This window comes from Nelumbo lutea, chromosome 4 (genome assembly GCF_056320005.1).
Source record: "Nelumbo lutea isolate HS-2025 chromosome 4, American lotus-T2T, whole genome shotgun sequence".
In the NCBI taxonomy this organism is placed as follows: domain Eukaryota; kingdom Viridiplantae; phylum Streptophyta; class Magnoliopsida; order Proteales; family Nelumbonaceae; genus Nelumbo; species Nelumbo lutea.
Window position 1 is genome coordinate 59,890,786 of NC_142687.1, and position 25,734 is coordinate 59,916,519.

General features: G+C 38.1%; 1 protein-coding gene across 5 annotated transcripts in view; it reads left to right on the top strand.

The window, feature by feature from the left end:
• The window catches only part of LOC148860814 (helicase-like transcription factor CHR28), an 89,319-nt gene that overhangs the window by 55,747 nt on the left and 7,838 nt on the right, over positions 1–25,734 (top strand). For 4 of the 5 annotated variants that reach the window (XM_088941217.1, XM_088941218.1, XM_088941220.1 and 1 more), the window contains exons 10-11: positions 3,557–4,153; positions 4,455–4,664. In XM_088941217.1, the coding sequence (XP_088797343.1) occupies positions 3,557–4,153; positions 4,455–4,664 (807 nt within the window). Of the gene's footprint in view, positions 1–3,556; positions 4,154–4,454; positions 4,665–8,856; positions 8,988–25,734 lie in introns of all 5 variants that reach the window. The other variant, XR_016094891.1, reaches the window with a different exon arrangement.

Genomic DNA, 25,734 nt, shown 5'->3' on the forward strand with positions numbered 1-25,734 from the left:
AAAGTTTTCTTTTTCTCTCTCATTTAATCACATACACCTTCCAGTTGGTAGTGTGTATGGAGAACTAAGTTGCTGATTGTAAGTGTTTGATGCGGCCTCATTTGTGGAGGTTTTTGGAGAATTTTTTGATTAGTTTTGAACCCCAAGATTGGTGCTTGGAGATTCAGCTCAAACCCTGTCCGACTAGAGAAGTATTTTAGATTAAGGGGTTTGACCTAGAGTGGCACTTAAACATTGGGCAATTTCTCTTGAAGCCTTTTTGAGATCGATTCAACTTGGACAAGTTTCTGGAACTCTTGGACGGAGCAGCTGGTGTTTTACCTATTCTCCCAGGTTGCAAGGTTGTCTGAAACCCTAGAACTAGTGGTACTCTTGTTGGTTTCTCACTTGGAGGTCAGTAATGAAGGTTTGGTTGGTTGTTTTTGTTTTCAAAATACTCCATATTGCAGTTTTTGGGTTAAAGGAACAATCTTAAGCGGAACTCAAGAAAGGAATAAAATCCAGACTTGGTTTGGGAGTGGGGAATCTCACAGGTGGTAAGAAGAAACCTAAGGAGGACAATCCTACTTATGAGAAAGGGATACAGGAAAACTATATTTGTATGGGTTGGTTGGTGAACTCTGTGCAACCATACATTAAACAACACTATTGTGGATGGATGCTGAAGGAGATATGGAATAGTTCTGTAGAGACACATTCTTAGAAGTTAAATGTGGCCAGAGCTTATAAATAGTTTTGATAAGTAAATGATTATACCATCAACAAACTGCAAATGTGTCAGAATTGTGCTCTCCGTCCCTACCCTCCAACCTCTAAAGAGATCCAAACTATCAGCTCTCAAGATACTGAAAACCTTAGCTACCAAGATAAATAAGGAGAGACTGAGAGAAGGGGCCTCCTTGTCTCAAACCTCTGGTGGTTGGAAAGAAATTTCTAACCACCCCATTAATTACAACCAAATAATATCATGTTTTCAAACACCCTTAAATCCAACTAGCCTCCAACTGAAAATCCTTTTCCAACACTTGCCAACTTAGGGTTCAAACTCAACCAATTCAATCCATCCATAGTAACCCTTGCATCATCTTGCCTTTTAAATACTACCTTAAAATGATCCACAAATCACTTGGCAGTCTCTTCTTGATCCACTAGAATCTCACGATTCACTTCTAATTTCTCTACGAAATTCTTCCTTCCATTAGCAAGTGCATGGAAAAACTTAGTATTGTCATCCCCCTCTTTAATCCATTGGTGCCTTGACTTTTGCCTCCAGCATCTCTTCCCTCAGCAAGATTTCTTCTAGTTCTTTTTACGAAAGCCATCTCAAGACCTTGTCTTCTTCTCTTAACAACCCTTGACTCTCCTTGTTATCCAAATGCTCAGTTTGGGAAGTTACTCATAATTTCCTCTCCTCAATTCTTTCAAAGTGCTCTTTGTTCCACTCTTTAATCTTACATTTGTGTCATAGTTTTCAAGGTGCCAAGGTGAGGCTTGTTGACAAGGAGCACCTTGTCTTCTAGTTGCCTAGGAGATGGATGTTTTTAAGTAAAAACATATATCCTATGGTAGTTCCCTTGGTTCCATAGTCATATTTCCTTGATAAATATCTGTAATTTTCATAAGAAAAGTATAAACTTCATGTTAAAGTATAGAAAATGAACATATTCATTAGAAGAAAAAGAAGAAAAAAAAAGAAAAATAAAAAAATATAGGGGCTGAACCCCAATTTTTCTTATTGGAAAAGAGGAAGAATAAGTGTTGATTAGACAATTTATTTTTTCTTTTTCTTTTAAGTTCTTCCTTATCGGTTCAGGTTTTAAAGTAAGTCTTTGAGGTTCAATACAGCAGTTAGCAATGTCTATGTTGATTAAACCCTAACAAATAAGAAAATAATAAAAAGAAATTATTATATTTTGATTGATATTAGTTTATACATTTTGAATTAAACATAACCAAAATCATTGTTGATAGCCTTTGCCTTTTAGACATTAGCTTTGAATTAAATGCATAATTGGGTTGTCTTTTGGACATTTGAAGATAGGTAATGCATAATTGGGTTATTTATCAAAAAAAAAAAAGATAGGTAAGATGTTAGGTTTTTTGGGTTACTTAAGTCAGTTCAGGTTGGATTTGATTCAGTTTATAAAAGCATAACCCACAACCGAACTAAACTATTGAGTTCTGAAGTTTTCTAAACCGAAAAAGACTGTCTTTGAAAACTACAAAATTGGTCGAATCAGACCACTTTGGTCGGTTTTTACCATTTTGTGAACAGCCCTAGTATAAAATATGTATTGGTACATTTGCAATGAAAATTGTACAGATTTTCAATCAATTCCACTCTTAATTTGGGCCATAAAGCCCAATAAAAGATGGATATATAAAAATATATACATAAATACTTTCAAACCCAACCAACTCTCCCAAGACAACCTGGCCCAACCAAAGCCCAAACCTATCCTGAGTTGTAATGGGTTAAGCTCAGGTTGGGCCTAGGTTGATCAGCTTGGGCTCCACCTTGGGTTGGGCCTGGCCCGTGTGCAATGTTTGTCTCTTTAGGGTTGGGCTTGGGTTGACCTTCAGCCCCACCCAACCCGCTCGAGTTTCAACCCTAATTCAGTGCACCTTTCCTAAGTAGCTTTTCTTAGGCATGAGCTGCTTTTTGTCTATATCTTGTGCAGATCTGTACACTCTTATGTACACACCTTTTTCATTCTATTATAATTCATTTACTCTTTCCTGAAATATTGGAGTTATATAAACTCTTTTTTTCATTCTCATGTAATTCAGTTACTTTTTCCCAATACAATGAATTTGAGAGGATCAAATTTTGGAAGCTGGAGATGACATTGGTTTTCTCTAGTATCTGATCTACTTATGAGTAATATGATTCTCCTTATGGTGTTCATGTATTCTTTTGTACATTTCCTTTATGCTTGAGTGTGATTGCTCCTTCACATGCAGAGTTGGTCAGAGGATATTTTTATTCGCTTTTACCTTTCCAAATTTTGTTTATTACAAAATGGAAGAGTTGTAATAAAGAATGAGTTTATGCAACTCTTGGATACCTTTCCCAACAATTATGGTGGCCCTATAAAAGGATAGCTACAAAGTAAATGGCCAAGAGTTGCATAATCAGTGTTGCATGGACTTTGGCACAAAATTCAGAATCTAATATATGTCCAGAAGTCTGACTCAGCAAGATGAAAGGACATGTATTTAGATGTCTAAAGGAAAAGTGCAATAGTGCATACTACTTATGTTTGTGACTTATCAACGTTCCATAGGAAAAAATAGTAGCCATCATGTACATTAGCTGTCCATGGGGTGCCGTCAACTGGCACTTGTCCAAGGGGACACTTCATCCATTTAGGAGAGTCCATGCAACAATGGTAATGATGTTTAGATGAGGAACTGCAAAAGTGTTGTTTCTGTTAATTATGTTAGATATTCTCCCATACAACCAACTAGTTCTTTTTATTTGAAGGTACAATATTTTATATGTAAACTTTTTATCCATCCTTCTGGGCCATTATGACATCTGATACTTTTGCAGGACCTACCTGAGGATGCTGTTGTTACGATATGTGGTCATGTCTTTTGTTATCAGTGTGTATCTGAATATTTAACGGGTGATGATAACACATGCCCTGCTCCTCAATGCAAAGAACAACTTGGTTCTAATGTTGTATTTTCTAGAGCTACTTTAAGAAGTTCTATTTCTGATGATCTTGGTAGTTATTCCAAGAATGCTTTTGAAGTTGCTGAGAAATCTGTAGTTCCACAGAATATATATAGTTCTTCCAAAATCAGAGCTGCTCTTGATATTCTATTGTCTCATTGTAAATTAAAAGAGTCAAGTGCGGAAATTTATTCTGAAGGATGGAGGCATAATGAAGTTTCTTTATCTTCTGAAACTACACACTCGGAGCAGTGCTTCTCTGAGGTTAATGCTGCAAAACAAAGGGACATAGATTCAAACTCTCGAAGTGAAGGACCAACCAAGGCCATTGTTTTCTCCCAGTGGACTAGGATGCTGGACTTACTTGAGATTTCACTGAAAGATTCTTTTATCCAGTACAGAAGACTTGATGGGACGATGTCCTTGGCTTTGAGAGACAAGGCTGTGAAAGATTTCAATGGTGATCCAGAGGTTTGACTCCCTAACAAAAATAATCAAGTGGTTATGGCTGCTTATGTTTTCTTTTTGGTGGGCAAACTGGAGCTTGGTCAAAGTTCTAGCAGATTAGTTCATGGGGAAACTGGGATATGAATTTGGGCTTTAAAGTCTTCAGAGAGTAAATAAAATTAGTAGGAGTCTCATGTTGCTACTATTTTGGGTGCTCATTATTTATGTACCAACATATAATTGTCATAATGTTTTGTTGTCTACCATGGGCTTCGGTTATAGCTATAGTATTTTTACTTACATCAAATTATACTTTTTATTGCAGGTGACTGTTATGCTGATGTCACTCAAAGCAGGAAACCTTGGCTTAAACATGGTTGCTGCTTGTCATGTTATTCTTCTTGATCTTTGGTGGAATCCAACAACAGAAGATCAGGCTGTTGACCGGGCGCATAGAATTGGGCAGACTCGTCAAGTAACTGTTTCACGTTTAACTGTTAAAGATACGGTGGAAGATCGGATTTTAGCTCTCCAGGTATAAGCTATTTTTCACTTTCTTTCCTCTTCCCCCCCCCCCCCCCCCCTCACCCACTTTTTAACAAGATTGGGTTTCATAATTTTTTTATCAATACTTTTGGGTGTCATAACTTTTGTTCACTAATAAGCTAGGCATTATTCTGTTTTATGTTCTTTCCTTTTAGTATGATCAATTCACATGATTTTTGCAGCATTCTTGCCTGTTGTCTCATCTCAGTTGTGTCACTAAGGAAATTTAAGTGAACTTTATGAATCTATAGGCCTTATAGGATGCAACTATAAATTTGGTTACAGTAGAAAAACCAGCAATAGAGAATTGGAATAATCAAAAAGAAGGAAGGAAGAAATAAGAATAGGAGAGAAGAGAAGAACAATGGAAGAAAAGGAGGATGGAGATGAGAAGTATGATCTATTTTCATTCCCTCTCCTAATTAACTTTTATTAATTCTAAATACAAATCTTGATGTAATTGCAAGAAACCCCTTAAGAGGGTGGCTACTAAAAAGAACAAATAAACGTTGTTAACAGGTCCATATGTGTGAAGCCCATTAACCTAAAAGAAAAATCAAAAGAATGCTGTCTTCCTATGGTTCCATCTGGCACAACATTGCTACACTCCCTCTCAATCTTAGATGTATCTTCAGAAGCAATGAAAGGTAGGCACACTTCTCCTGGTGCTACTCTTTCACTGATGAAGTGTCTATCCACTTAAATATTGTTGATCTGATCATGATGTATAGGGTTATGTGTTACATTGATGGTAGCCTAGTTGTCACGATACAACATTAGTGGTTTATCATAACTAATGCCCATTTCCTCCACCAAAGACCGTGAACATAATAATTCTGACACACCATGGGCCATAGCCCTATACTCTGCTTTAGTTGAAGACCTAGCCCGCTTGTCATCAACACAACCTGCTCAATTTGCATGTGCAGGCTTCTAGTTTCATGTTGCCATTCTTCCCAAACAAAGTATCCTTAACTGGTGTATATTTCAATCAGGGTTTAAAATGTCGATGTCGATGGAAATGTCGCTTACCAAAATATAGGACATATGTCGGAAATGTCGGAAATGTCAAGCGGAAATATTGTAAAAATTAGAGACATTGTGGAAATATTATGAAATATGTGGAAATATGCAATGATATTTTGTAAAATGATAAAAGAAGCATTAATACATATTTCTAGACTATTATCTTATTCCCAACCATTATATAAAGCTAAGAAACTAAGATCAATAACAAATTAGTAAATGATGATTTACTGATTTATTATGCATTTTGATGTTTTTACAAGGTTATCTGATATTTTCTTTTCTTATTTTTTTCTGACTTATTATAAATTCTAATATATTTATTCCACACTAGTAAATAGAAATACATATATTCTGATTTTTTAAATATTAAAGTTATAATACATTATGTTTTATTATAAATTTAACAAACTGATTCTCCTTTTTGTACTATTAAGATTATGATAAATTCTGATTTCTTATTAAACTTAATGAATTTATTATGATTTTTAATACTAAATTGATAATAAATTATGATTTAGTATACAATTTAATAAATTTATTCTGATTTTTTATATTAAATGTAGAATATGATTTATTATAAAATTTAATAAACATTTTCTGATTTTAATGAACATTTTAAAAAATACTAACTAGTTAATATTTTATTACTTGAAAATATTTTATGTTTTATATTATAAAGTAATTAATTTATTCTTTGTTTTTATATTTTTTAATTCTTTTTTATAAATATTTTATTTGAAATATTAAATAGAAATTATTAATGGAATAATTTATATTAATATATTGTATTATATTAATATAATATACTAATATATTATATTATTAATGTACATTAGTCGACATCCTGTTGACATAATAGGAAAAACTCTCTTTTTTTTGGTTATTTGGACCGACTTGGTCGACATTTCCAAAATATAGGAAATGTCGACCAAAATAATGTAATTTTTATATTACCATCCATTTTCATGTTAGTGAGCCTCGACATCAACATATGCCAGGCGACATTAGCAACATTTCGCGACATTTGAAACCATGATTTCAAGTAGCACAAGATCCTCTCTGCTGTAGCCATGTGTGTATCCCAAGAGCATGCATGAATTGACTGATAACACTAACTGTAGAAAATATTAAGGTTGGTCATGCAGAGATACAACAACATCTGAAGTAGCCTTTGAAACACTCCCCTACATCCAACATTTTTCGTCAGAACTAAACTGTTTATGATGCAAATCAATGGGTGTAGCAACTGACTTATCCCCAAGATTTTCCATCTTAGTAAGTAAATCAAGTACATACTTGCGCCTAGAAAAGAAGATGCCATCTTTGGATCTAGAAACCTCAATCTACAAGAAGTAACTCAATTCCCCTAAATCCTTGATTTCAAATTCAGTATTGAGAAACCTCTTGAGACTATCAACCTCCTACACATCATCACTAGTCACTACTATATCATCTACATAAACAATCAAGAAAGTGGTAGAAGTAGCTCTCTTCTTTGCAAAGAGGTTGTGATCCGACTGTGTTTGGATCATAGTTGTGAAGGTGATGTCTAGGCGACAAGGTGCCCTTTGAGGCTCAAGTTTTGTACTATGTATTATAAAATACTTTTTTATTCTTTATTTTTTGACATTATAATTATAAAATAGGCACTATTATTCATTTTTTGTGTTTATATTACTAATTGTTTTTTAGTATTTTTCTTATTTGTTAGGGTTGAATCAATATAAACATTGCTAAATGCTGTATTGAACCCCCAAAGACTTTAAAGCCTGAACCAATAAGGAAGAACTTAAAATTTTGTCTAGTCAACACATTTTCTACTTTTTCTTTTCTTCTCATGAATATGTTGATTTTCTATATTTTAACATGAACACTATACTTTTCTTATGAAAATTATGAATAATTATTAAGGAAATATGGTTATGGTACCTAGGGAAATACCAGAAAAAAATCCATCGCCTAGGTGACAAGGCGACAAGGTGCCCCCCTGTCACCTAGCCTCGCCTTGGCACCTTGAAAACTATGGTTTGGATATAGTCGAATTTGATAAGGGCTACCTAAAACCTCTCAAACCATGCTCTAGGTGATTGCCTAAGGCCATAAAGTGATTTCTTTAGTTTACAGACTTTTCCCTGCATATCGTTATCATTCATCCCAAGAGAGAGGGGCATGCATACTTCTGCATGCAGATCCCCATTTAAGAAGGCATTCTTTACATCAAACTGATATAAGGGCCAACCGAAGTTCGCTGTTAGAGATAACAAAACCCTTACAGAGGTCATCTTAGCAATAGGAGCAAATATCTCTAAGTAGTCCACCCCATATATCTGTGTGTACCCCTTTGCAACCAATCAGGCTTTAAACCTCTCAATGGATCCATTTGCATGATACTTGATGGTATAGACCCATTTTCACCCCACAAGGTCCTTCCCTACAGGCAAATCCATGCATCATTTTTATGCAATGCTTCTATCTCAGTTATCTTCACATCCCTCCATTTTGACTCTGAAAGAGCTTCTGATATAGATTTGGAGATAGTCTGAGAAGAAATAGAGGATATAAAGGAATAATAGTATTAGGAAAGTAACTCATAGGAAATGTATTTGGAGATACAATGTTGGTGCAGTTTCTCTCACCCTTTTTTATGGCAATTGGGACATCAAGGTCAGGAAATAAAGGTTGGGGTGCTGAAGGAAGGGTGCTAGTACTTGCAGTCTCTTCAGTGCCTGGAAGTGGAGGCTCCGTTCTCTTACCCTTTTAAATTACTGTTTCATCATTTTGTCGTTTTTGTTCAAGACAAATCTTACTCTGTACATGTACATCTGAAAACCTTATTTGTAGGAGCCTGTTCTATTTGCTGTTTGTTGTGGTTTTTTGATTGCTGTTGTCTGCTTCTAGCTCTATTTTTTTTGTATACTGTTTCTTTTCTTTCTATGTGATCTCTTGTTTTGAAGGATTTCCATGGATGCAAAGGTTGTATTTTTATAATTTGAGTTGGTTTGGGTGTATGGGAGGGTACAGTATAAAGCTGATTAAATGGGGGTACCTCATCACTTAAGCTCAACTAGTCTGCGGATGTTATGAGTGCCCATTAATTTGATTTGTGATCTTAGTTTACTTAAAATAAGTTTACTTTTTTTCCTGAACCTCAGTGCTGGCCTTTCACGGAGAAGAAAGGTAGAAGTTGTGCTATATTCAAGTCTTAATGGAGGGAGGGGAATCTTGAAGTTGCTGGAATGTTCAGAACTGCCAGTTGATATAATGTACTATAGATACAAAAAAGGTGGGCTCCTATAGATTAATATCTCATGTTTGCCTTTTCATATTTCAAAGTGGTGTGGACAATTTGTTGTTGCTTTTCTGAGGTGGAATATACTTGGTAAAAGATTGACAAAAATCCCCTCATTCACTGTAAGGTTACTACAAAGAGAATGAGATATAGCCTACACTATTGTGGTGTACAACATGTATATTATCAATTGTATATAGTTTCTTTTAAAAAAAATAAAAAAATTGGAAAACCATATACCGTTGATAATATAAATGTTTTACACCATAATAATGTAGGCTATCTTTTGTTTTCTTGGCAATTACCACAGTAAAGGATAATATCTTATTTTCAAGGACTTTTTGGAACTTGAGGTGCTTCTCCTAAGGAGATATTTATACTGATAATTTGATGGGAGTTGAGCAAAGGCCTTAAATCCTTAGATTGGATTGGCAGGAGGCTCTCTAGCAATTTGGATGAAAAAGGACACGATTCTCTCTTAGAAGAAGAAAGGACCTTAAGATGGACGCTGAAGGAGTTGGAAGAGATAGTGATGAGGGAAGAGATGTGTTGGAGACAAAAATCAAGGCATTAATGGATTTAGGAAGGGGATGGTAATACTAAATTTTTCCATGCAATCGCTAATGGAAGAAGGAGAAAAAACTTTGTTGAAAAGTTAGAGATAAATGGTGAAGTTGTGGATGATCAAAAGGAGATTGCTAATGTTTTCACGAATCATTTTAGGGCAGTTTACAAAAGATAGGGGGATGTGAGGCTTAGAGTGGAAGGGTTAGAGTGGCCTAGATTGGACTTAGAGGTGGCAAATCAGTTGGAAGAGGTTTTGAATTGGAAGAAATAAAGGGAGTTGTGTTTTCAATGGATAGATCTAAAGCACCTAGACCTGACTGTTTCACTATGGCTTTCTTTCAGGATTGTTGGGATATCATCAAGTTAGATTTGTTGGCAGTATTCGAGGAGTTTGTGGAAATTCACTTTATAAGTCCAGGGATCAACTCCACCTTCTTGGCTTTGATTCCTAAAAAGGGAGATATTGTTCAATTGAAAGACTTTAGACCCATCAGTCTAGTGACTAGCAAATGAATGTGTGGAGGACTTCAAGAGAAGGGGAAGAAAGGTTTCATATATAAACTGGACTTGGAGAAAGCGTATGACATGGTCGATTGGTCTTTTTTGTTGGAATCCTTGAGGAACTTTGGGTTTGTAGAGAAATGGTGTGGCTGGATTGAAACTTGTTTAAAAACCTACCATTTTTCAGTTTTAGTTAACAGAGTGGTTAGAGACTTCTTTCCAGCATCTAGAGGGTTGAGACAAGGGGATCATCTTTCTCCTTTCCTTTTCACCTCTGTAGCCGATGTGTTTAGTAGGCTCATTTCGAGAGCTGATGGGTTAGATATGTTTAGAGGATGGAGGGTAGGAAGAGAGGGTATTGTGGGAATGTGTGTCGAAGTTGAAGGTCAATTTTGAAAAGATTTGTGTAGTGGGGGAAAATTTGGAGACAAAGGAGTTGAGTGAGGTAGCAGAGTCCTTAGGTTGCCTTACCTTTAGCTGGCCCTGGAGTATTTGGGTATGCCTCTAGGAGATAATCCAAGAGAAGGAAGATTTTGGAATTCGATTGTAGAAAAGTGCACAAATAAGTTGGCAGTTTGGAAGAGAAACTACATTTCCCTCGAGGGTCGGATCACTTTAATTAGAGCTACTCTTGCGAACTTGCCAATGTACCTTCTTTCCGTCTTTAGAATGCCACCAAAGGTGATTTTGAAGGTAGAGAGTCATGAGGGATTTCTTGTGAGAGTCAGGGGAAGGGAGGAAGGATCATGTGGTTAGGTGGGAAATAGTGTGTAGGAGGAAGGAGTAGGGGGTTTGGGATTAGGCAATCTAAGGAAGAAAAATACATCATTATTAAGCAAATGGTTGTGGAGGTGGCCTCTAGAAAGGAAGAGACTTTCACATAAAGTGGTAAGAAGTGTGCATGGTGTTGTAGACAATGGTTGGGATGCTGGTGTATCTCGGCGTGCTACGCTGAAATCCCCATGGAAGGCTATTCATAGTATTCTTCCCGTTTTCTGAACCTGATCAGGTATGATGTTTGTACTGGAGATAGGGTTTTGTTTTGGGAGGATGTTTGGATTGGTGACTGTGCACTCAAGGACCTCTTTCCCTCATTGTATTCCATCTTGTGTTTTAAAAATTAACCAATTCAAAGGTTTGTATCCTCATCCTTTTCTTCTGGTATAAACTGGAATCTGGGTTTTAGAAGAGATTTGAGAGATTCTGAGCTTTGACCAGGTTGCTTTTCTCCTTAAAACTATTGACCCCATTTGCTTGGACCCTCCTGTAGATTCCTGTATTTGGAAGCCTTTACCCTCGGGATCCTTTTCTTGCGCTTCATTATTTGCTTCCTTTTTCTCCTCTCCATTGCCTCAACCTTTTCATAAGGAAGTTTGGTCCAATCTTGTCCCTCCTTAAGTGGGAGACCTTTATTTGGAAGTCTCCTCGGGAAAATCAACACTTTGGATGTTTTGCAAAAAAGAAGGCCTAGTCTTTGTATCTCTCCTAATTGGTGCACCCTATGCAAAGAAAATGGAGAAAGTTGCTATCATATACTAATCACTTGCCCTTTTGTTGTAGGCCTTCGGGAAAAAGCTTTTTTTTTTTTTTTTTTTTTTTGTGCAGGTGGACAGAACTGGAGCAGATTTGCAATCTTTTTGTTCCTACAACTTTCAGGTGGCCAAAGAGAAGAGGAAGAGTTTTGTGGAGGTGCGTTAGAGCTGCTTTGGTGTGGACTGTGTGGGAGGAACAAAATGCTAGACAATGTATGCCCTTAGCTCCAATTAGATTTATGTACACTAGGCATTTATTGTAAATGAATAAAAGTACATAATTGATTCACATTATGTAATTAGTCTAGAATGTTCTCATCCGTTGGATACTTATGAGACTCGTGTTAGTTTAGAATCTTCTCATCCGTTGGATAGACCTGGGGAGGTTTATCTTGCCAAGGTTGACACTAATGTGCAACCAAGTCGGTTGGGGTAGCTTGTCTCAGCTACCAGGGTGAGACTCGAAGCACATGTAGTGTGTGTTTACTTGAAACACTGAACCTGGACCATTTTCCAGTTATGCTTTGGACCTTGGAGATTGGTGGGCAAAACTGGAAAGTTACACCTAATCCCTAGACTCAATTGTGGTACCGCACTAGGTGTTGGATTGGACTATCTTTGATATGCCAATCAGTGAGATCCTTAGCGGGGGTCAAAACCTGAGTATGTTGGGGCAGTCTGAGAATTCGCTCAACTGGGTGATCATAATGAGAGGATCAGCCCCTTTGTCGGACAAAGTGAATGATCGGGGACTGCTTTCCCTGTGTTGGAAACCAAAACTGCCAGCAGTCGATTTCAACCGTGTTTGAGATTTGTTTTGCAAAATATATATTTATATGAAAAAATATATATTATGTTTTATGAAAAAAGTTTGCAAAAAGTTTTAATTCCCAGGATCCAACTGAGCAGAGAGTGCAACACTGTACCTTGCAGTCGAGGGAGAGGTCCTCTCTTGTCAGGCAGTGTTTGATCATTATGGGCTGAGAGGTTAAGTGTAAGACCATTTACGGCTTTTATATCTGATGGGCTAATCTCACTTAAGATCATAGTCCTTGGGCCTTCATAAGGTGTCTGGACTCAAGGACCATTTAGTGTAAATGTTGGGCCCATTAAGAGCCCATACTGATGGACTCAGGGGTTTAATGTGTTCAACAGTGAATTCGGCTAGGCCTTGTAACAGAGGCTAGGCTGAACCCATATGGCTTTTGTGAGATCAATGTTAGGGTCCCACGCCATACAAAGAAAGCCAAGTTAGCCAGCAATTAAAAGGGGAAGTAAGCCCACTTAATGGGCCTAGGGCCCAAGATTAATATGATTAATCATGGTGTCACATGACAGCTTAAGCAGTCATGTGACATGGGGCGGGTCTGGGTTTGGATCAGTAGATAAGATAAGGGGATAAGCCTTATCACTTAAGGAGCCCAGGTCCAAATAAAGATTTGGATTAGGAAACTCCTAATTGGATTAGGAGAAGCTGATCCTTATGGGTATTAAATAAAGGGGGCGGATTGCTTCAGTTTCATCCTTTTTCTACTCTCAATTCTCTCCCTCTGTTCTTGCCACCCTACCCTATTCGATCTCTAGTTTCTTGGACTGATCAAGATTAGATCTTGATTCTGATTTTTGCAAGAAAAATCAGATTTAATTCGTGCTTACCATCCCTTGCTTGATCCTTGTTGAAGGATTGCAGTTCTTGCTGATGGACTGCAATGCTGAACCTGCTTCATCTCAAGCTGCGCCATCTTCAGTGGAGGCAGGTTTTGGTACCCTCTTTGGGCGTGAACACCTACTTTGGGAGCTATACGTGTGGACTCCGTATCAGGTATTGCCTTCCCTTTCTTTTGGTTTCTGATCTGGTCCGATTTGTTTCAAGAACGATCATTGAAAAATGAGTTTTTCTAAAACTGGGAATATGATCCCCGGAAGGGAGAAAAGAAATTTTTGAAAATTTGCCCAGCCACCCTACATGGTTCGGCCATCCATATGATGGATCTCCCTTCCTTTCAATAAGTTGGGTAAAATCCTTGGATCTGTTCTAATAATTAGAAACAACTAGCTAAAAGTTTCTCAGCCAGAAGCAAGCCGGTGGTGGATTGGAAGCCTCCTAATGCAGGCTTCATTAAACTAAATTTTGATGGTTGTAGTTTGGGCAACTTGGGGCCATATAGAATAGGGGGAGTCTAGAAATGATGAGGATCAGATTGTAGCTCTATTTTCTGGTCCTATAGGCTGGGGCGATTCAGTAAATGCAGAACTCCAAGCTGTGTTACAAGGAGCAGAAATTGCAAAAGAGTTGGCAGTGGAGCATTTAATGATTCAAGGTGATTCCAAATTGGTTATTGGATGGCTAAAAGAACCAGAGATGGCAGCCTGGCCGTACAGGAGGGCTTTGAGAAGATTTCAGTGGCTAACTTCAAATATTTCAGTCACAATTCAATGGGAAGGAATGGCAAATGGGCTGGCAGACTTCCTAGCTAAACAAGTACATAGGAATCAGCTCTTTTGGGCTCAATTATAAGCTTTATGATGTAGTCTGGAGGCAGCACCTTGCCCCTCTTTGTGGGGAATTGTGTGATATATACTTAGTTCTTTAATTAATAAAATTTTCATTATCATCTATCAAAATGATAAATAAATAAATGCCAATGATAAGGGCATGAGAACTAATTCTCAGCCCGTTCTCTCTCTCTCTCTCTCTCTCTCTCTCATATTCCCTTCCCTTCTCATTTTTGTTTGCTGTTTTATTTGATTTCTCACACTAAACACACAAGAAACAGTTGATTGCTACTCAACTTTGTATTAGAGCCCTCTTCAAGTTTGATCTGCTCTAACATGTTTTCTGTGAGACTGCTATTGCCAGCACCCTGCACCCATACAGATGGTGTCAACGTCAACAAGTGTACAATCTGCTTGCAACTCATTAGAATGAAACCCTAGAATTTTGCAAGGTTTGACTTTAGGGGATTTCTGGTGCCACATTTGAAGGACTTTGATGTTGTATACTGTTAATTTATGTAATTCTGGCCACAGGGGGCATTTTAGTCTTTGTACCCTTCTTGAAGTTTGCCCTATTTAAATAACAATACTGGGGAGTTGCCACTTGCTTTTTGGTTCTTAAATCTACTTTGTATTCTTCCTTTCTTCTCTCTAACATTTGTTTATGGCAGATTAGATGGTGTTGGAGCAAGATCTGCCATAAATCTGAATTTCTTTAATCTTTGTAATCTTACAAGAAAGACGAAGAAGAGAGAGGAGAGAAGAAAGGAGGGAGAAGAAGAGAAAAGCGTGAGAGTCGAGGAAATGAGTGCTGGCGGCACCCAGCATCTCTTTTATTTTAATGTGTTATAACAAAAATAAAAAATAGAGAAATTGCAAGTAGGTCCCTGGTGGCACACCCTAAAACATAAAGAAAGAACATGCTGACAGCAGTCTACGCTGACAGCATTCTAACAACATGAATAAAAAAACAGCTTAAATCTAACAACACTCCCCGTCAAGTTGGGTTGAATATATCTATCATACCCAACTTGTCACACAACTCATTGTGTCGCAGGTGTGGAAGTCCTTTTGTGAGAACATCTGCAAGTTGCTCCTTGGATTTGACATAAGGGGTGCCGCAGGTGCATTCTTACAAGCTCCTTGAATTTGTCCACCTCATTGTGCTTGGTCCTATCATATAGGATTGGCTTCCTAGCTATGTTAATGGCTGCCTTATTGTCACAGTAGAGGGACATAGGATTGTGGACAGTAACCCCAAGTTCCCCTAAAAGGTTCTTCAGCCAAAGAACTTCAGCCACCCCATCTGCCATTGGCTCTATACTCTGCTTTACCACTTGACCTTGCCACTACACTTTGCTTCTTACTTCTCCATGTCACTAGATATCCTCCTACAAAGGTACAATACCCACTAGTGGATTTTCTATCATCCACAACACCTACCCAGTTAGCTTTTGTGTAGACTTCCACCTTCAGATGATTATGTTTGCTGAATAGTAACCTTGTTCCTGGATACTTCTTCAAGTACTTAAGAATCCTCTCTGCTGCCTCCATGTGTGGTCTTTTAGGGCATGCCATGGACAAATTATGCAACCTTCCCACTAATCTTTGAAATTGTTTCACATCTTTTAGTAGTTCACCATCACAATTTCCTAGCTTGTGGTCAACATCCATAGGGGTATTGGTTGGTTTTTCACCTAAATTGCCTGTATCCTGTAGCAGATCTAGAATATACTTCCTTTGAGAGATGAAGATGCCCCTTTTTGAGCGGGCAACCTCAATTCCAAGAAAGTACTTTAGGGGGCCTAGATCTTTCATTTCAAATTGAGAGGCTAGGAATTCCTTTAACTTTTGTATTTCTATGCTCTAGTTTCCTATAATGATGATATCATCTACGTACACTATCAACACAAACACTTGTTCTTGACATCTCTTCACAAAGAGAGTGTGATCAGACGGACATTGCTTGAACCCCACTTGTTGAATCGCCATATGAAATTTACTGAACCACACTCGAGGAGATTGTTTTAGACCATAGAGAGACTTTCTTAGTTTGAGCACCTTACTTTCACTTTCTTTGGCACAGAAACCAAGAGACTGAACCATGTAAACATCCTCTTCCAGATCACCATTTAAAAAGGCATTCTTTATATCTAGTTGATGCAATTTCCAGTCAAGGTTTGCAACCAATGATAGAAGAACCCATATTGAATTCATCTTGGCTACTAGAACAAATGTCTCATCATAGTCAACACCATAAACTTGGGTGTACCCTTTAGCTACCAGCCTTGCTTTGTACCTTTCAACTGTCCCATCTTCCTTATGCTTCACTGTTAACACCCACCTACACCCCATTGGGTCTTTTCCTGTTGGAAGATCCACCAACTCCCATGTTTGATTCTTATGGAGGGCATTGATCTCCTCCTTCATAGCATTTGTCCATTTAGGGTATTTTAAAGCCTTTGCCACATTTCTGGGTATGGGAATACTATCAACTACAGATAGGAAGGCATGGTGAAAGGGGGAAATGTGGTCATAGGACACATATTGGGTAATGGGGTGTTTGGTAGTGCATGACCTGATCCCCCTTTCTATGAGCAATAGGAATGTCAAGGTCATCCACAACCAAAATGGGGGCTATGGGATCAACTCACCTCTTGGGAATCATACAGTGTTGGTTGCTCAGTGTTTGGTGGCTCCACATCTTTGTCACATTGGTGATCTCTACAGCATTGACGTTGGAAGACACGAAAAGGAGCGAGATCCGGACTAGAAGTGTGAATATATATCTTGATGTACATTATTAGTATAGTCCTTGTTGTACAATATAGTTTTCTTATTATTTTATTTGTTCCTTTTATATTTCAGCCCTATAAGGGCATTCTTGTAACTGTACATATCTTTTATATCTTTAATATAAAAGAGGCTCTTTGGGGTGGGGGTCGACCATTCTTGACACCCCTAATTCTGTTCTCTTTCTTGCTCTCAGTTTGGTTCACATGGTATTAGAGCAGGTTTTTCTTTGATCCTCTTCTCTCTGATCCACTTTGTTTTCTTGATACGTGGAGAACTTGCATCACTGCCGATTGGTTCTGGACTGTCTTGATCTTTCTAGGAACCAGTTTTCTGCATTCTGCGCATCCAGCAAGAGAGATTTCATTGAATCTCTCTTGTTTGACATCCGTTTGCAGTAAGATTTGAAAGAAATTGCCGCCTAGCCCTTCTCAGCATATTCTGAAATTTTCATTGAGATCCATGAAGTTTTGAGAGAGATCTGTACTTCTCTTCTGGGTGGCTGTGTCCGGACTTTCCTTTTCTGGACTGTGTATCCAGTTTTCTTCTATTACTGGATCTTGGACAATCTCTGGTAACAGTAAGGGGCTTCCTTTCTCAGTTTTTGACTCTCTTAGATTCGATTACTGTTTATATCACTTGTTTTGATCAGTTTTCACTTCAGCCTAGTTTTTTAGACTTCTATCAAACCCTGTTTTTGCTATTTTCTTGCTATAATGGCTTTAAACAAAGGGGATATTATTCCTGTGAAGATGAATGGACAGAATTATGGGATGTGGAAGTTCCATTTTGATTTTTATGTTGAAGGGAAATGTTTGGAAGGATACCTATTGTCACTAAACCAACTGAGACCGAGGTAAAGGCCCTACAACAATGGAAGCTGGATAATGACAAGCTTGTTTCTTGGATTTTGAGCTCTATAGATTATCGTATTTTTGTACTTATGAGGAGAATGAAAAAATCTTCTGAGATGTATTCGTATCTGGAGAAAGTTTATCAATGGTCCAACGTATCTAAACAGTACCAAATAGAATCAGACTATCAAAATCAGCCAATTTGGATTCTTGGATCAAGACTATATCCTACGGTCCTACCTTTCTTTCCCCGTATCTTTTCTTCCCTTCCCTTTCCTTTCCTTTTCTTTCCTTATCTCTTTTTTTCTTCTCTTTCTTTTTTTCTTTCCTTTCCTTTCCTTTCCTTTTTTTTTTCCTTTTTTTGTCTTTTTATATCAGGTGTGCATGAAGTGCATGAGGCGTACGCCTCTAGCACGCTTTATGAAAAAAGCACAAGAGGAGTACACCTCAGAGGTGTCAGTGCCTCTGGCATATGCCTTGGGTCGTTTTGGGAGCGCCTCGCCTGGAGGCACACCTCCAGGCGTACGCCTCCCATGCCTTTTAAAACACTTTCAAAAGGCGTGCACTTGTTTGGGCTTGCCTCGAGGGGCTTGGTACAAAGGTGGCTTGTAGAATCAGGAATATGGGATGTTTTACATCACATTAGCTATTTGAATTAATGCAATTGAGGATAAAAAAAGAGATTGTGGGCTTTACTTGCGTGAAAATGTTTTATATGTTTGATTTTATTTTTAAGTTTTCATTTGAATGTGCTCTACATGTTATGTTTTTGTATTTTAATTTAAGATAATAGGTTTTTTAACATTTATTTTAAAATTTAAGATATATATTTTTATTAATGTTATGTTAATATTTATTTTTTGAATTTTTTGGCGTTATTTTTGAATTTTCTGACATTTTCTTTATATTTTTTTGGCATTTTTTTTTCGTCCTGCTTCAAAAAGGCATACACCTCGCCTTGCACCTTATGGCTCGGGTGCAAATTGCCCTTTGCACTTTTTTCGCGCCTTGCGCTTTTAAAACTCGTACATGGCTGTAGGTGCTGGTTTGATGATTTACTCGGCTTGTTCAGGTCATAGGGTATCCGAGTGGCTGAACCATAACTTGTAAGTGAAGTAGCATGATAACTATTTTCTCAGAAAGAGACATTTAAGCAGATCTGAAAACCTCATACATCAGTCTTCCTTTGTGGTGAATGGACTTGGACTGATCTGGATTGATTGGCAGAATGTTCATTTTTTTCGTTGCTGGCATCCAGTTGAGGACCCTACTTTTCCAGATACTTCTTCCCCAACGACTATCAACATCAGCCAATTTGGATTCTTGGATCAAGACTATGTCCTACGGTCCTACCTTTCTTTCCCCAACATTGCTTCAATAGTTGCTCTCTTTCTAGCCCTTCCTAACCGCTTACGTTTCAGCTCAAGATTTTCATTTCCTCTTGGTTATTTGACCCCTACTTTCATTCCTCCCTACTTCCTCTAATCGTTACCCTTCTCCCACTAAATTCTTTGCCCCCCTGCACATCTCTCCTCGACCTTTCTACCTCACTAAGTTTTCTTTTTCTCATCTTACCTTCTTCCTAATTTTTCCTCAAATATAATTTCAAGTCATTTGGGTTCTATAATTTACAACCCAGCTTCTCCACAAAATCATCCATAGAATCATTCATCTAAGGTCGAGCCTCTCTCACACTTGACTCACCGGAGCCTTCCCCACGAGAAACTTTAGGCGCATCACCATTGTTTCTCACCTCCATCCCTGAGATATTTCTGCCTCTATTTCCTTTCTCTTCAAATATTCAAAGAAATCTTCTGTCATCTCCTAAATTCCCCTTCCCTTTTTCCCTTCTGTAATTACTTCCCTTCCATTATTATTCTTCCTCTTCTTGACTATTTTAAGCTTGGCTTGCAGCAAGATGGTCTCCTTGGAACTTGGAGAGAAAGCTTCAGGCACAGAGCAAAGGTTAGAAGCCAAAAATGAATTAACAACAGTATCTGGTTTCATTGGAAGGACAGGTTCAGATGACTCAGGAAGGGTCAATGTCTTTTCCTATTCAACAATTTGGGGCTTGCTACTTTGCCCAATTGGAGCTTCTACCATCGGAACTTCCCATATTTGTTTTAACCCCATGTTTACTTCCATTGATCTGCTGCTTATGCCTTATCCCTGTCCATTGTCTCTCTGCTCAGCCTCAAATGATTCTCCACCAATCCCTTACAGACACCCTGCCGAGATTGAATATTTGGTTTTGGTAACCCCTTATTTGAACTTCAGTTTCCCACGCTAACAGCCTCATTATACTCCACGCCTCCACCTGGTTAGAACCACTACCAATTGCCACCGGTATTGAAGACAGCTATCTTCCAATTATCCAGACTCTGAATCAGAGTCACCATTATTATCATCCAATTGGTCACAATCAACCAACTATCATCGTCAGCTTCGAAGTCCTCTGATCTGTTCTTGACACATCTGGAGTTTGGTTGATGAATCGCTGCTTCAGAAGTATTGAAGATTGCCTCCAGCCTTAGGACTCACTGCAACAAAGTCTTCAAGGTCAACTAGAAACGAGTAATTCCATCGACTTGGGATGATGATAGATGAGAATTATGGTCCCTAGTTGATATCAGGTCATGCCTCATGTGACCACTTAAAATCTCACATGATCCAGCATCTTCAAACTTGGTGGAACTTATAAGTGAGTCCACTACTCCGCTCAAGAATCCTCCCAATGGATCTGAAGTAATTGGACCCAAATTTTTTCTTTACTTCTTACAATGTAGTTGGCCATCCTTCAGGTCTGACTTGGACCCTTCTTTGAAAATTTTCCTTTTCCAAGGCACTTCTTGGTTCAGGCCCCTTCTTACAACGTGGGTTCCAAACTGCCAGGTCAGCTGCCTCTTCAATCTTTAACTCTTCCCCCCAAAGTGATGCTTCAGGTTCCATCGCCAACCCAACTTTGCTCCAAATTCCATTGACTAGGATGTCAATTGCTTGAGGAACAGTTTCAGGCTTCACACCAACGATTATAACCCTTTCTGCTTGGAGATTAACTACACCAACGATTTTTCCATCTTTGCCTGATTTCTTATTCTTTTACTTAAAATCTTTCATCTTTCTCTTTCATGCACTTAACATGGTATAAATCTCTACCTTTCTTTTCTATCATCTTTCCCCCTTTTTAGTGCCTAATTTATGATGGAGCTTTTTACATGCCCTTAATTCAACTTTACCTTTTCTTAGTGTCATTTCTTATGGTTTTATATTTTTCTTAGTGCTTTTTTTTTTGCATTTTATTCTTTTGTCATTCTTTGTAACATGCTTGATTTTAATCTGATTATATTTTGAATTCCTTTATTCCACCAAGTTTCATCAGCACTTTACTATTTCCCTTTAGATTCTTCTAGGACATCCTTTACCACTTTCTTCATGCAGTTTTCCATTTCAATGCACATAATAGTAGTCTTTCTATCTAAATTCCATTTTCCTTTTACTATCAACTTGTCTCTTAATGAGCTAGTTTTTCTCCTTTCAGGTTGTCCCACCTAATTCGTGGACACCTACTTTCTTTCCTACTTATCTTTCTTTTCCTAATGTGCACATCCATGGTATAAAATGCCCATAAATTTCTTAATATTTCCACAACATATTTCCATTTCCATGTGTACCACATGAAATTTTACTGGAATTGACATTCCTAGTTAACACTATCAGCACTATGCGGAATACAAGAGATGTATTACAACATAAGTTGGTGATAATATTGTAGATATGTGGAGTAGCAATGTTATTGCCCACCTAATGGACATGATTACTATTTTGAGCCAGTTTGATATTCCTTCCAAACATGAAGTTAAATATTAGTTTTTGTTTGCAAAATAGATAATTTGGCTGATCTATTAGAATCCTTATTTTTTCTATAACCTCAATTTATTAGCTTTGTTTAATAATTTGGAACAAGGTAAATATTTCAAAAGGTATGCTTGTACTTCTGTTTTCATTTCATAAAATATCATTTTATACTTTTGCATATTTCACAATGTTTTCACCATGTCTGTAATTTGTACAGTATTTACAACTGTTTGTACATGTTTCTTATATTTAGATGATCAAAATTTCCATTGACTTCAACATTTTAAACCTTATGCTCATCTACCACCAGTAGTCTATGTGTTATACTTTCCTCTGGAATAACTTTGCAACCCTTAAACATCATTCATTTTGGTTCTCCTAACAAGTGTTCATCCTTCTTTTTGAAAAATGTGTTTAAAATTGCCATATCATAACCACACAACCTAGAATTTGGTTGATTTATTAGAATCCTTATTTTTTCTATAACCTCAGTTCATTTTGGTTCTCTTGTTTCATTCCTCCTCAAACTAAATCCTCCATGCATCCTTTCTTAATCCTTCAAGAAGCCATTGCAGTTATCAACAGCCATAAGTCACAATTGATGTAGGATGTGCATGAATGGATTTTTATGAGAAAATTATGGCTGTTAATGACTAATGGCTTCTTAAGGAGTAAAAAAGATAAAAAGATAGATATTATAATCCAATCTGCCTTTGAATTCTGTTAGAATAGTGACTGTAGAAATAAGAGAAAGATGAGAAGAGGAAGAAGAAGAAGAGAAGAAAATAGAGGAGAGATGTCTGGTTCGAACAATAGAGAAAATCAGTCTCTCTCTAGTCGGCCAGATCAATTTATATGTTTCTATTAAATCATAAAAGGACACCTTTGCCCCTACTTAAGTGAGGGACACAAGTACTAATAGAACATTACACATCAGCAAATTAAACATAAACATAAAGACTAAAATACCCCTACACAATCGACATTTAACACTCCCCGTCAAGTTAGTGAGTATATATCATATAGTCCCAGCTTGTTACATATGTAGTCCACTCTTCCCCGACTCAACCCTTTGGTGAACAGATCTGCTCGTTGGTTTCCTGTGTTAACATATGCAGTATCTATCACTCCACTCAACACTTTCTCTCTCACAAAGTGACAGTCAACCCGTATATGCTTGGTTCTCTCATGAAACACCGGATTAGAAGAGATATGCACTGCTTCCTAATTGTCACAATAGAGCTTCATTGGAGTGTTAATAGAGTATCCCATCTCCTGTAGAAGATTTCTCAGCCACACTAATTCACAAGTAGTATGTGCCATAGCTCTATATTCTGCCTCTGCACTGCTTCTTGCCACAATTGTCTGTTTCTTACTTTTCCGTATCACTAGATTACCCCCAAGTATAATAGTCTGTAGTGGATCTCCTATCAGATATAGAGCCAACCCAATCAACATCAATATACCCCTCTATTTCAAGTTTTCCTCGACTTCTATATATCAAGCCACGACTAGGAGCCCCCTTTAAATACCTCACAATCCTTAGAACTGCATTCCAATGTGGAACTCGAGGTCTCTGCATGAACTGACCTACCACACTAACCGCAAATGAAATATCTGGACGAGTAATGGTTAGGTAGTTTAGTTTACCTACCAACCGCTGGTACTTTCCAGCATCTTCAAACTCTTCACCCATATCACTGCTCAGCTTAGTATTTGCTTCCATAGGTGTTTCATCTGGTTTGGCGCCTAACAATCCTATTTCTTCCAACAAATCAAGAACATATTTCCTTTGACACAAATTAATACCATGCTTAGACCTTGCTACTTCTATACCCACGAAATACTTTAGTTTACCAAGGTCCTTTGTCTGAAAGTGTTCCTGCAAAAAGATCTTCATCCTATCAATTCCCACTTTATCATTCCCGATAATAACAATATCATCTACATATACCACCAATAGGATCTTTCCAGCCTGAGAGTCATGACTAAAGACTGAGTGGTCAACCTGGCATTGTTTCATACCAAACTTCTTTACCACCTCACTGAACCTACCAAACCATGAACGAGACTGTTTAAGTCCATAAATGGCCTTCTTTAGTCGGCACACCTTACCATCCTCCCCTTGAGCAACAAACCCCGATGGTTGCTCCATATAGACCTCCTCAAGTAGATCACCATGTAAGAAAGCATTCTTGATATCAAGCTGAAAGAGAGGCCAATCATACATAGCAGCTAGAGATATCATGACACGAATTGAACCAATCTTAGCAACCGGAGAAAAGGTATCCGTGTAGTCAGTACCATATGTTTGGGAGTACCCTTTGTCAACCAGTCTAGCTTTCAACCGCTCTACACTACCATCAGGTAAGTACTTAACAGTGTATACCCACTTACAACTGAAAGCCTGCTTACTAGGAGAAAGTGTGGTGAGGTCCCATGTATGATTATGAGTTAGAGCTGAGAGTTCCTCCATTGCATGTCACACCTTGGAGAGGCAAGAGCTTCCTGGACATCCGTATGGACAACAGCAGAGGATAACAGGGAGGTAAACTGGCGATGGGAAGCAGAAAGGTGAGTGAGAGAAACATAATTAGAAATAGGATGAAGGGTGCAACTGCGTTTACCTTTCTACAAGGCAATGGGAAGATCAAGTTCAGAAACCGGGGTTGGGGTTGGTGTGTGAACAATTGCCGGGTCTGTCGACGATGATGGAGCTGGAGGAGTCGATACATGTTGGCGATGTGTATACACTTGACGAATAGGTGGCCGTTCAACAGGTGGTGGCACACGGGCATCGGAAGCAAAGATTTGGTTGTAGTTGGAACAAGGGGGGATGGGATCCACAATGGGAAGTGGAAGAGGAGGAGGTGGTGAGGAGGAAGAAACATCACTTCACCCCGAGAAAAACGGAGTGGACTCAAAGAAAGTAACATTAACACACACAAAGGAACGTCGAGAACTAGGATTATAACACTTATGCCCTTTCTGGGTCTGGGAATAGCCAAGGAAGATGCACTTAATGGATCGTGCATCTAACTTGTCCCTTCCTAGTCCCAGATTATGAACAAAACAAACACACCCAAAAACTCGAGGAGAAAGGGGAAACGGAGACAAGGCAGGAAACAAAGTGGTGAAAGGAGAATGACCATCAAGGATAGACGTGGGCATCCGTTTAATCAGGAAGCAAGGAGTAAGCACAACATCACTCCAAAAAGGTTTTGGTACATTCATATGGTGCATGAGGGATTGAGTAGTTTCCAAAAGGTGACGATTCTCTCTCAACCACCCCATTTTGTTGTGGGGTGTAGGTACATGAAGTCTGATGGATAATGCCATTTTCCAAATATTCCTGAAAGGGTGTAGAAAAATATTCACAGCCATTATCGGAACGAAGAATTTTAATGTATACACCAAATTGGTTGCAAATTTCAGCATAAAATTTTTGGAAAATGGTAAACAATTCACTCCTTTCTTTCATTAGATAAAGCCACGTCATATCAGAATAACAAAAATAACAAAGTATCTATAACCATTGTATGACATTACTTTATTAGGACCCCAAACATCTTAATGAACTAAAGAAAAAGGACTCCACATACGTTTATGAACCCTAGGACTAAAGGGAAGAAGATGATGTTTCCCCATCTGACATGACTCACAATCCAAAACAGAAAGATGACTCAACAAAGGAACAAGAGACTTCAAAACTTTCAGCAACGGATGACCAAATCGATAGTGCCACTAGAGAGGAGAAAGAGATGTTTGGAGAGCTGTTGACGTACTTCCACCACCATCAAGGTAATACAATCCAGCAGCTTCATGCCCTCCACCAATCTTCATCCCCGTCTTGAGATCCTGAAAAACACACGAAGAAGGGCAAAATGTGATAGAGCAATTAGGAGACTTGGTCAACTTACTAATAGATATAAGGTTAAAAGGAAATTTGGGGACATACAACACTGAGGATAAAGATAAAGGGTCCATGTTAACATTACCAACACCACAAATGGAGGATGTGGAACCATTAACAAGGGTAACTGATTGTGATGTTGGGTAGTAAGAGAGGGACGAAAACACACTTGGAGTTCTAATCATGTGATCGGGGGTTCTAGAGTCAATAATCCAGGGATTCACACCTGG